Raw genomic sequence first — 13,069 nt, 5'->3', positions numbered from 1 at the left:
GGAAGGTCGCATTCATAGTCCTCAAGGTACGCCGGTGGCCTACGTGTGCGTTGCGGCCTGGGGTGTTCCCTGGTCCGGGGTTCAGGTTCTGGCTCGTGTTCCAAGGATGGGGCTGTTTGGTCTGGCGCAACCGGCTCGCTCAGTCGTGGTTCTGGTTCCGGTGTCCTTTCGGCCTCGCGGGTCCTCTCTGTATTTACTGATTCTGCCTCTCCTGCTTGCCCCTGCTGCTCTATGGGCCTCACTGCCCCACTGTTCCCTTGGGACTCCTCTGACCTGTCCTCCTCCTCCTGGTTTTCTCCCGGGAATCGTCGCCGTATCTGGTCGCAGTGGCGGCGCCAGCATTGCCCCCCATCTGTTAGCACCTCGTACGACACGGGGCCCGTGACCCTGGTGACTGTGGCAGGTACCCATGCAGGGCCTGCCCCAAAATTCTTTGCGTACACTGGGTCCTGGGCCTCGAAGGTCCGGGGGTTCCTGCCTTCCCCCACCACTACCTCATCCTGAGCTCTATCGGGGTGAAGGCGGTCCAATCTGATTGCAAGGCGCCGACCCATTAGTAGTTCAGCGGGGCTCCGGCCAGTCGTTGAGCTGGGGGTGCTGTGCTGTGCTAGAAGGAATGTGGCAAGGCGGTACTCCCAATCCCCTTGCGTCATGGGGCGAAGGGTGTCCTTGGTGGTCCGCACCATGCGTTCTGCTTGGCCATTGGTGGCAGGGTGGAATGGCGCCGAACGGATGTGGCGGATGGCGTTCTGCACTGTGAAGGTTTGAAATTCTCCTGATGTAAATGCAGTCCCGTTGTCTGAGACGAGAGTGTCAGGGAGCCCGTGGGTTGCAAACAGCCTGCGTAGTACCCGGATGGCTGCGGACGTAGAAGTGGACGGTACCAGTGCGACTTCCAGCCATTTGGTGTAGGAGTCCACCACTATGAAGAATGTTTTCCCCTGAAAGGGGCCAGCGAAGTCCACATGCAGGCGTGACCATGGTGCTCGGGCGGACTCCCAGGACTGGACTGGGGCCCTTGGGGGATCTGGGCGGGATTCCTGGCAGGCCTGGCAGTGTTTGACCCAGGCCTCTATCTCTCTGTCGATCCCCGGCCACCACACATAACTCCTGGCAAGGGCCTTCATTCTTACTACCCCTGGGTGTGTCTCGTGTAGGGCTGTGAGGACCCTTTTGCGGAGGGGCTGGGGAACAACGACCCTGCTTCCCCATAACAGGCACCCCTTGTGGGCTGACAGTTCATGTTTGCGGGTTGTGTAGCCGGCGAATTCTGGCCCGGGGCTGCGGCTGGGCCATCCCCTCCACACCCAGTCCAGGACCCGGGAGATGACCCTATCTTTCTTGGAATGGTGTGCAACTTCTTGTGCCTGAATGGGGCGGTCAGGAAGCAGCTCCAGGCTCATAACCTCTTGTGCAGGTGCTGGGTCGGGGCCTGTTTCCGGTAGTGGTAGCCTGCTGAGGGCGTCTGCATGGCCCATCGCCTTTCCAGGGCGGTGAATCAGTGCATACTGGTAGCTGGCAAGGAAAATTGACCACCTGAGGACGCGAGGAGACAGCACTTGGGGGGTCTGCTTTTCGGGGGCAAACAAGCCAAGCAACGGCTTGTGGTCAGTCACCACGGTGAAGGGCCGCCCGTACAAGAAATCATGGAATTTTTTTTACTCCCTTCACGATTGCCAGACCCTCCTTGTCGATTTGCGAGTAGTTCCGCTCGGTTTCGTTGAGTGTCTGGGAAAAGTATGCTACCGGTACCTCTCTTCCATCCGGGAGTTGGTGTCCCAGGACAGCGCCGATGCCATAGGGCGAGGCGTCGCATGCTAGCACCACCGGCAGCCTCTCGTCGAAGTGTGCCAAGACCGAGTTTGAGACAAGCAAGTCCTTGACTGCCTGGAATGCGGCCTCCTGGCGCTGGCCCCACACCCAAGGGGCCCGCTTGTCCAGGAGTCTGTGTAGGGGCTCCGCTACCGCCGCCTTGTGGGGAAGGAAGGAATGGTAAAAGTTCAATAATCCCAAGAAGGCCTGAAGTTCAGTCTTGTTCTTGGGCGCTGGGGCATCACAAATGGCCCGTACCTTGTCCCCAGTCGGGTGAACCCCTTCTGCATCCACCATAAATCCCAGAAAGTCCACTTGAGGCACTCCTAGTAGACATTTTTCCCGCTTCACCTTGAGACCCGCCATCTGGAAACGGTGCAGAACAGTGCGGAGGCGGTCCTCAAACTCCTCTGGTGTGGGCCCGGCAATCAACACATCATCAAAGAAGGGGGTGACACCAGGAATCCCTTTAAGGAGAGAGTCCATTAGATTCTGGAATATGCCTGGTGCCACGCTGACCCCGAATTGCAGCCGCTTTACCCTGAACGCTCCTCTGTGCGTCACAATCGTCTGTGCCTCTGCTGTGGCCTCATCTACTGGCAGCTGTTGATATGCTTGGGCCAAGTCCAGCTTGCCAAAAATTTTCGACCCAGCCAGGGTGGCAAGGACATGGCTGACCACTGGCACTGGGTATGCATGGGCCATGAGGGCCTTGTTTATGGTACATTTGTAGTCTGCGCAGATGCGGACCGAACCATTAGGCTTGACGGGTGTGACGATTGGGGTTTCCCAGGGGGCATTAGGCACCGGCTCCAGCACTCCTTGCTCCACGAGTCGGTCCAATTCCTCGTCTATACGGGGTTTCAGGGCGAATGGGACCCGGCGGGCCTTGAGCCTGACTGGTCGTACTGCGGGGTCAAGCTGTAGAGCAATGGGGGGGCCCGTATACTGTCCCAATTTCCCATCGAAAACCCCCGGAAACTCCTTGCATATGGCGTCCACGTCCACTTGTAAGCTCATGTGGTTCACCCCGGTGATGGCTAGTCCCAGTGGTCCAAACCATGCCAACCCCAGTAAGCTAATGTAGGGGCCCTTGACCACAAGCAAGTCCAGTTGCCGCGTCCGCCCTCGGTATTGCACCCTGAAGGTCCCCACCCCCATTGTGGGGACCTTACGTTTCTGGAAGTCCCGGAGGGTGAATGGGGCCGGCCTGAGTTTGGGACCCCCAGTAGGACACAGTTTCCTTAAGGTCCTTGCCGAGATTATGGATAGAGTTGAACCCGTGTCAAGCTCCATGCGGCATGGGGCCCCCTCTATCTGTACCTCTACATAAATTTTCTCTACGTTGGGGTGGGGCAACTGGTATACCTGGAAGTCTGTGAGCTCCGTCGAGTTGCCTTGGTGCGTTGGGCCCCGGGACCTGGGGCTCTTGGATTGGTCATCTGATGCCTGGCTTCGGGTGGGCCGAGCCCGACACACCCGGGCGATGTGTCCCAATTTTCTGCACTGCCTGCACTCTGCGTTGCGGAAACGGCAGGTCCTCCTCTCGTGACTTTCTCCACAGCTTGCGCAGTTCCCTCCTTCTCGTCGAGGCAGCTGTGGTATGTGGGCTGCTTGAGTGCGCTGCTGTACTCGGTGCACCTCCTCCCTGTCGGATCCCGAGTCGTTGGTGAGGTCTTCGTGGTGGACCCTCGGTTGGGACGGCTGGCTCAGCCGTGCCTCTTGCGTCGACCTCTCAGCAGCTTCCGTTGCCAGGGCCTCCTCCAGAGCGACCTGGAACGTTAGGTTCTTCTTAGCGTAGAGGCGTCGTTGCAGCTTCTCATCCTTCAGGCCACCGACGAGGCGGTCACGAAGCATGTTCTCCAGCTCTGAGAAGTTGCAGAACCGGGCAGCTTGGCGGAGAGAGGTCACAAACCCAGTTATGGTTTCCCCAGGGGCTTGCCGCTTTGCGTAGAAGGCATTTCGACAAGCCACCACTGAGGGCTGTGGCGAAAAGTGCCCCTTCAGCTGTTCCATTATTGTTTTGTATGGAACAGTAGCGACGTCTTCAGGCGCAAGGAGAGCCCGGGCGATTTCAAATGTCTCCTCTCCGCAGACGCTGAAGAATATTGCCCTCTTCTTGGCGTCTTCTTCATCGGTGACCCCTTTGGCTTCTAGGAGGAAGGTGAAACGGGAGGCGTACGCTTCCCAGTCTCCAGATGCTGGGTTGAATGGCGAGAAGCTGCTGTCAGTTGCCATTCTGAGTTCCTTGTGTCCCGGAGCTGAAGCCTGGATACACGGTGCGAGGCAGCGGTGCGGCAGGTGGCGGTGCTGCGGTGCTGTGTGTGGCAGTCAGCTCAGCGGGATCCCACCTTCGTCGCCAGTGAAATATACTCAGAGTCGCAAAGTGATTTCATGCTCTTTATTCAGCTCATAGTGGTGAGGAGGAATGAATGAATGTCCCCTCAAAGTATCTGCTTTATATACATTATTTACACAATGGGCTGCACATGATTGGCTAATTCCAGGATTCTACTGTAGGCCAATCAGGTTGTGGATTCACTTCTATCTGGAGCATGATTGGGTGGTTCCTGCTAACCAATCATACTGCTGCATTGTTCTAGGACCAATCAGACTGCTGCATTCTGAATCCTATTGTTCTAGGACCAATCAGACTGCTGCCTTTTGGAGCCTATTGTTCTAGGACCAATCAGACTGCTGCAGTTTGGATCCTATTCAACTCAGTACATAACAATAAGCCTAATTGAAGTTCAGACAGATACGTAAGAGAAAGAAATGGACCCACTAAAGGATCGTCATTTCCCAAACTTACATGCATGTACATATTAGTGCACCTGAAAACTAATGCAACCCTTTATGCACAAAATCATCTTCCCTGCCTCTTTACCTGAAATGTTTTCAGCTGGTTCATCAGAGCATTTCTGATGGTTTGAATCTGTGAAGAGATGACTGAAAGCACGGAGGCATCAATCCGATTAAATTCATCGAAGCAACCCCACGCACCACATTGGGCAAGACCGGAGAAAATCTTACCCACTGCCTAGAATGCAAAAGATGAAGAAGCATTAAAACTGAATGGCAGCCATTGATCATGAAAGTCCCTTCTGGTTCAGAGTGAAAAAGACATCCAGACTTAAGATTTCTCTTACTGCTACCCAGGAGAGCCACAGTCACATGACAGATATTTGAGGTCTTAGGCACCCTGAAGAAGTTACACCCCAGTTCCATCCCATGGCTGAGGCTTCACCTCCAGGCTTCCTTCAGTGCTACCTGCAGAGTGCAGCCAGGGGAAGCATGGCCCTGCTCGCTTACTCTGAAGTAAGCACCACTGTTGCATGGGACGGTGCTCCCTCCCTCCCTCCCTCCTGAGCCCAGCGAGCTCCAGGCAGGTGTGCATGCCTCCAGCCCCAGGCGGGGAAGAGGGCAGAGGCACAAGCAGCTAATTTAAACTGAATTACCAATTAAGCGCAAGTTTAATAAATAAAGGGACAAAGAACGGCTTGTCCTGGAGCCTGAGGGATGCTGATCCACTATGTCGTAGCTGAAGGCTGGGTTTGTGCTGCTGGGAAGGAGTTTGTTTATAGGAGCCCCGCACATGGTAAACGGAAGAAGGGGGGAAACTTCTCTCAACTCTTTCAAGCCACCAACGAACCCTGTCCCAAAGCAGCCACCACTGCCTTGATGGCTTTTGGAGAGGGACTTATCCAGACAAGCAAGGACACAGAGCACACTTTGTCCTTGAGTGGCTGGAGATGGAAGGTGGTTGTTTTGCAGCCGCTAGGCTCAAAGCACAGGTAGCCTAAGCTGGGAAAGACTCTCTTCTTCCTGTGGGCGCTTGGTAGCCGCACTGGGGGGGACGGGACTTCCCTCTCCCACCCCAAGGATGTTGCCGGTTTTATTTTTCACTGTGGACTCTGTAGACTCTTAGGGTTCATAGAAATAGAAAAGTGACCCTAGAGATATAAAAAGGTAGTCAAGTGATTCTAGAGATAGAAAAGTGTAGAGTCAAAAGCAATTCAGGACATCCAGGGTGAGGTTAGAAATCCGTGATTGCTCATGTGTTTCCATGATTGTCCCAGCCAAATCATGGCAGTTGGAGGGCATGGAAGTGGTTTTCTGTCATTAAAAAGAGAGCAGTACAGGAATGCAGAGGTGATATTCTTACCTTAAAATCCATGCCTTCTCCACAATTAGTTACTACACAAAGCAAGCCCAACGCTTTGGCAAGATCTTTAGTTGTTTCAGTCTTCCCAGTTCCTGCTGGACCTGCAGGTGCTCCACCCAAATACATGGACAAGGCCTTTGGAGGAAAAGTCATAGAAAAGTGAGGCAAAGAAGAAGAAAATCTACTTTGCCATTGCAATGAGTTCTAGATTCTCCAGTCTCTAGTAATGAATGACTGGAGAAAGACAATCGTCTTTAAGAGAACTGAAAACGAGTTAAAAGATTTGCACTCTTTATGGTGTGCATGCATAGTTATTTTCCCCTGCAGTAGCCTCAATCAAACAGGTTTGGAAGATTTTGAAAATAACACAAAAAACTGCAGAACCAGTTTATCAGAAGTGAAAGATGAGTGTACACACAATGAGCAACCAACTCCTGTTTCAAATTGCTTTCAGTAGGACTCCTGTTGGCCAACATCAACAAGGTCCTCGGGCCAGTCCCCGCACCGCCAACAAGGCTTGCTGCTGCAAGCGGGGGGGGGGGGAGCCAGCAGCACCCAAGGCGAAAGTCGTGAGGGCTGTGCAGAGCCCCCAACCCCCTTCCCCAAAAATCTCAGCCCCACCAGGACTGGAATCACCTGGCAGCAATCCAGCAGAGCTCAGAGGTCTGGAAGTCTCCACAGCTGAGCAGACAGAACAGCAGAGCTGCACCCCCAGCCTAGCACTCACCAGCCTCCATCGCCACGGCCACCCCTGCTGCAGCCAGGGGGGGGGTAGGAGGAGACTGGGAAAGCCAGGGAGGCCACATAGAAGCTCCCCTATTACCAATCCCATATTCTGAGCTTGAATCATTAGCTAAGGGACCAGAATCCTGCATCAATGACACTTCCATCCATGCATGAATAGATCCTTTGTTCAAAGCCAAGACACTAACTGAAGGAAAGTTGTATACTGTATAGGCAGAATATTCTTATTATATACTTATTATTTATACCCTGTCTTTTTCCCTGACAGGACTCAAGGTGGCTTACAGCTAAAATGAAGAACTGTTAAAAACATAGAAAAAACAATAATTAAAAAACACTTAAACATTGAAAGAATTAAAACTTTCTCTCTCATCTATTAAAACCATACAAATAATTACAATAAAAACAGCATGGCTTTGAATATACATTCCAAACTTACCTTCCATTGTTTTCAACAGCACTTAAGAACCTAAGCTAAATGAAAAGCCCCTTTATTGGTTTACCTGTGTGAGTGTTAGATATATCCGGTCTGTGAGTGGTGTGATGACCAGTCTCCCATTTAAGCCCATATATTCATAGCCATAAGAAAAGGCACCAGTGCACTGGCGCACATTGAGTTCATCTGGTTCTCGGTCCCAATAAAAACGCAGCTGACTTTCCCACTCAAATTCACGAGCTTCCATGATGCTAGAGAGAGAGAGAGAGAGAGAGAGAGGTTCCAGGCTTCCATGAAACATACAACATCAAAAATCAAAAGAGGTCAGCAAATGGCATCAGGAGAAATTAGAAAGGGACAGAAGCACAGAAGGGACCTCAAGAATGGTTTCATTACTTTTATTAAACAGAGCAATCTTACTAATCTGGACCCTGCAATTACCTGTCTCTTACAAATATATCAACTATATCCCGTGCATGGACATCAATTATGAGAACGGTATTGTATTTTTTCCTGTCATTTTTGCTTAGTGGTTTGGTGATTCGGGTTACTAGCGAGTCAATTTGGAAGTGCATTTTCTTGGCGTAGTTTTTCATTGCCTGTTTTTCTCCCTTTTTCACTTTACGGAAGACGTCTTCTACTTCCCAGGTCCACCACACCTGATTGGCAGCCAGCACCATCATACCTTGGTACATCAGCATCCAGTCAACTCTAAGGAAAAAGCAGAATCACTTTGCCAGGTGACCAGCTGTAATCAAGTAAAACAAAGATAAAAAATATATATCTCAAAGAATCATTATAATATTGAAAAGTACAGCATTCTGGACGTAGCAGGAGAGCTGAGATGGCAAGGCACCATCCATTAAGCCTGGCTAGGCTGCCTTCTAGCTCACCTTCTTTCAGAAATGCCTCAAATAGTAGACATGGTGCCTGACTTAAGAACATGGATAACACATCACTTATTGGATACAAAAACTGAATCACAGGGCTTCTGGATTGACCCGAGACATCCATGTTGAGGGTTGTGTTCTCTAATTTGACAAAGGTACATCACTTAGTCTATATTGGCTATCCTCCCTCCAGTTGCACTTTCAGTTTTCAGCTCAATTAGGAGGATCGCTAACCAAGAGAAATAAAACACCAAGAAGGCAGAGATACAAAGGGGAAGCATACCCAGCATGGAGATGCATAGCCAAGCCTGAAGCTGTATGTGTGGTGACAGCCCATTCCACTATTAGGATATAATTGTGAATGTCTCATTATGCCAACCCATTCACAGTAGATGGGCAAATGCTCCTTTCTCAGGTTGTTATGTGAAACATCTACACCGAGGGATTTGCAAAAACTACATCATATGCTACAGTGAGTATTACAATGTGGAGGGCACATAGGTGGGTAGAATAATGTTCTGTAGGACTCTTCTGTGAAAACCACCACCGAACTATAGAGTTCTTGTTTGTAATGTCTAGTGGAGATGTTTGCTGACAACCACAGGGCAGCTTGGCAAATGTCAGTAACAAATGTCAGTAACTGCCAGAAAAGGTTGCTGAGCTTAAATGTGCAGTACTGTAATGCAAAGAAAGAAGCATAAGGAAATGTTGAGACTCATCGGCAAGGATTATACAGGCCCTGATCAGTCAGGCTATGGTGGTTACAACCCTAGGGATGTGGAATGCAATGGCACAAATGTTAGATCTGTGTGCAAAGCAACATAGCCCTTATGGCAGATGCAGAGGTTCCTGTTGATCAAAAGTGCACTGATCTCTGATATGCATCATGCTGTGATTACAGCAATCAGGAAGAGCAAGGACAACCAGAATCAGAAGGCAGCAGTTCCCAGCCAAGATGGACAAAGATTCTGGATTGTAAAAGCCTAGCATGTTGGTGCAAATAAGATAACAATTTTTATACCAGAATGTTATCTTACATGGATAGAGAATCCCATGTTCATGATTGAGCAGCACAATACTAAATTAAATTGTAGGAATTATGTATACAATATGACATTGTGGAGACTGAACAGCCCATCCTGGCCCTTGAGGTTGCCACAACTTTCACTGCAGAAGGCATTGTCCAGACATTTTGGATTACAGCTGCCATCATCCATGATCCCTGGCTATGATGAGAATTACAATCCAAAAACATCTTGAGGGTGCCAGGTGGAGGAAGCCTGGCATAAAGAGATGCCATGGAAATACTATCATACACAACACTGTTGTTGTTGTTAATTTATTTATACCCTGCCTTCTCTTCTGACAAGACTCATTCAGCTCACCCTGCTGCCAACCAAATGTGTTGCATTAGATTACCTCACCTGCTTCTGTCCTCACAGTACCGAAAAATGGCTTCTTTAGTAAGAAGTCTGTTGGTCCTCCTCATTTCAACAAGTACAGCAGTCATCCAGTTCTCCACTCTACCTTCAGCTGGGATAGCCTTTCGAAAATCCATCACTTCACCTTCAGCAGAAATCATAGCAGTAGCTATCTTCATGCCACTGTCATCTTCATGAAACCTCAGAGCGGCTACATTGTCATACATCTGAAACATACCAGGAGGAGATAACACTGAAGCAATGACACTACTCACCTAGGAGAATGGCATCACCAGTATGAAATTCAGGTATATTCTCCTGATTAAAGATTTGCTTCAGATTCAAAGATGATTCAAGGCCTTATCCCTGGTTAGTAGATGCAAGTTGTTTATGGCCCTAGAAATACCCATCAAGAAAGTAGAGAACTCCCAAATTTACAGAAATACATAAGCCACACTTTCGTAAATAAATATTAGGAACTGGAAGTTGAATTTTCCATGTAGTTCCACTCTGATATTCAGGGCAGGAGGCCAGGCAGGAAAAGGGTGGAAAACAAGAACAGCAAGTCTGATTCATTCTTAGGATGCCCTCAATGTGCCAGGAGTTTCCTTACTAGAACAAGAAGATGGGTTAGCCTTTCCTGCCTGCTCCTTTGCCCTGTGACCAAGAATAATACTGACAGCTATTAAGTCATCAGATATCTAACCATTTTGGAAATGTGAAATATACCTGTGATCTAGTTCTGTGTCTGGACAAAATATACAGTTAGTTAAAACTCTCTTAAATGAACTAAAGGAAAGCTGGCTCAAACCAAATTCCCATCTAGTTGTACATCCAGGTACCTACAGTGGCCAATCATCTGCTTTTGTATTTCTGCTTAAAAGCCAAACGGTTATAATTTAATAATAATCAGAAGTCCACAAGCAGAACATGAAGGCAACAACCCTCTCCTCCCTTTGCTCCCCAGCAACTCGCACTGAATAGCAAATTGCCTCTGAACATGGTGGTTCTGTCAGCTGTTACAGCTAACAACAATTGATAGGTTTATCTTCCCTATATTAGTCTAATCCCATTTTGAAGCAATCTAGCCAGTGGCCACCACTGCAACTTATGGCAAGGAACTCCATAGATTTACAATATATCACGTGAAAAAGCATTTTCTATAAACATCAGAATCTTTGTCAGAAGCAGGACAGGCCTGGAAATTCTGGATAATTTTCCTGCTCCCTTGGATACCAGTGGGAAGCACCCATAGTGCCACTGCCTTCTGCCTCATAATCCAGCTGTATACACCACTTGCTGCAACAGAAAGGGAGAATGTGAAAGGGCCCTTTAATGGTTTCTTGGATCAGCCCATTATCCACCTTGATCATGTGCTCCTGAACACACAGCGGGTCACTGCTGCCCAGAATGCTAAGCAGTTCGTCATCTGATATGAAGAAGAATCTGGGGAAAGCATTTCTCTTGGAATCCAAGTAATCATTCAAGCTCTTCTGACACTTCTCCAGGCCGTCACTTATATTCTGTAGGTCTGAAAGACGATTCGGAGCTTCACAACATCTCTTTATTACTGGGTCTTTGACCGTTTCTGACATTATCTGCAGGTAAGAATAAAGAAGATGAGAAGCTACTGATAGCTAACACCATGGATTACAGGTGTGTTTGTGCATATAAGATGCATTCAAACCATGTATACAGTCAATATGCTGTCCTTCAATGCTCCCATTAACCCACAAGTCAGATACTTGCCCTTTTAAATATCCTGTCAATGTTGTCAAATTTTTTAGCTTCCTCTGGCAGTTGAGATCGTATATCTCCACCAATAAATATACTCTCCAGATACATCCATTTTCGCTGAACTATCATCCAGACCTAGGAAAGTCAAATATTGCTTTTTTAAAAAAGAAAAAAATCTCTGTTCACTTGCCTGTGAGTTGGACAGCAGTTGTGGCACAGCAGGGCCCACCACCATCCTCCTCTTCCCTGTGCTAGGCCCCCATGGCTGTTGGGAGACACAGCTGCCTCTCCCATCGGCTGAGGGAATTTCTAATTTGCCTGCCTCAATTTGGCCAATCACAGCCAGTGGGGGCTGCTTCGAGGGAGGGGGGGGGCAGAGCTGACAGAGACTCATACAGAGTCTTCACCCAGATCTGCTCCCTGGGGGTATAAAGTGGCCAATTGCCTTGCCCGGCACTGCAGTCACCTTCCAGGTGTACCTCCCTCCCTTGTTTTGGTATTTGCTTGACCTTGCTATGGATCATTTCAGTTGCCATATTGGGGGCCAAAGAGGAATTTTGCCCTTAGGCTAATTGAGCCTATCTGGGGTTTTTTGTCTCCCTCATAGCAAGCATCACAACTTTGGCAGTTATGGCATTGGATATGATCCTTTTTCCTTGCCAGAGGGGGGAACGCGGGCGGCGTCCCTATCATTCCATGGCAGCGGGATATCACATTAAAAGGATCCTGAGGGAGGTACTTCTGTCTTTCTGCCCAGGTGGGGGCAGAGTGCCACAGCAATCCCCAGTGTGGCAAACCTGTCAGGTCTTTGATGTATGTCATAGGACATCCTTTATCAGGTTTGGCCACCACCCCCAGATTTCTCCAGCAGGTGGGCTAGACGTAGCAGATGTGCCCATTGCTATGCCAAACACTTACATTTGTAATCAATAAAGTTGTGGCCTAATTTGAACCCCAGATGCTTGTCCGAGTCCTTCTGTATTTGTTACTTAAGATAAAGGGACAGTGGGTTTCATCGCCCGGCACACGATAACAGGTAAATGAAAGAGACTACAAAACCACTCATGAAGTAGACTCTGTTTTACTTCCCTACCTCAATCACTTCACCAATCAAGGAGAGAGTTTTTTCCCAGCTGTGAACCAGAGACAGGAAAGGTCCTACAAATCTGCTCCCCGAAATACTCTGGAGGTTGACTGCATTGTCATCCAGGATCTGAATTATGTCATCTACGGCTCCCAAAATGAAGCCCCGTTCCTGAGTGCCTTTGAAGTACCTTTGCACAGTAAATTTCATGTGCTCCCAGGTTTCTACTATTTCCTTTACACCCTATGAGAAGACAAAAAAATAAATTCAAAGTTTCTAACCGTTTGCTGTAGCTATTGCTGTAAGAGCCCTAAAGAAAGAGGAATAGCAAAGGGGAACTTTACCTTCTCAATGCCAAGTTCCTTCACAGCAGAACTAACTATCTCATTGATAACATCAATGTGTTTGTGCAGCTCCATGGCAAACATATTCTCCAGAGTGAATGTTTCTGTTGCCATATCGAAAAATGTATTTGTTCGGCGCATCAATTCTTTCCAGTGCCTGAAAAGTATTAACAAATCAACAGTAAGGTGCTTTGGTTCAAGATATGTTGCCTTAGGAGAAAACTGCACATTACACCCTGGGGAACCTGGTCCCATACCCATACTTGCCACTGCGATGCAAATGCAAGGGTGGTGTGTACATTTGGAGGCTCCCCCCTCAAAAAAAAGTCCATATACTGCCACACCGTGGTTGTCAAATGCCTTGGTACATGGACGTTTTGGCTCCCAAATGCTGCAAACCCGAAAGTGAGTGTTCCGTTTTTTGGAAGCCAAATGT

At 48.8% G+C, this 13,069-nt stretch overlaps 1 protein-coding gene across 2 annotated transcripts in view; it reads right to left on the bottom strand.

The window, feature by feature from the left end:
• DNAH10 (dynein axonemal heavy chain 10) overlaps positions 1–13,069 on the bottom strand; it is a 124,031-nt gene that overhangs the window by 69,215 nt on the left and 41,747 nt on the right. For both annotated transcript variants that reach the window (XM_081841542.1, XM_081841543.1), the window contains 9 exons: positions 12,634–12,790; positions 12,299–12,532; positions 11,218–11,340; positions 10,833–11,066; positions 9,472–9,695; positions 7,599–7,868; positions 7,225–7,408; positions 5,978–6,112; positions 4,700–4,852 (listed from right to left, as the gene is read on the bottom strand). In XM_081841542.1, coding sequence (XP_081697668.1) covers positions 4,700–4,852; positions 5,978–6,112; positions 7,225–7,408; positions 7,599–7,868; positions 9,472–9,695; positions 10,833–11,066; positions 11,218–11,340; positions 12,299–12,532; positions 12,634–12,790 — 1,714 coding nt within the window. The remainder of the gene's footprint in view (positions 1–4,699; positions 4,853–5,977; positions 6,113–7,224; positions 7,409–7,598; positions 7,869–9,471; positions 9,696–10,832; positions 11,067–11,217; positions 11,341–12,298; positions 12,533–12,633; positions 12,791–13,069) is intronic.

This window comes from Podarcis erhardii (assembly GCF_964252035.2).
Source record: "Podarcis erhardii genome assembly, chromosome: 15".
Classification (NCBI taxonomy): domain Eukaryota; kingdom Metazoa; phylum Chordata; class Lepidosauria; order Squamata; family Lacertidae; genus Podarcis; species Podarcis erhardii.
This window is presented reverse-complemented; position numbering and strand designations above follow the sequence as displayed.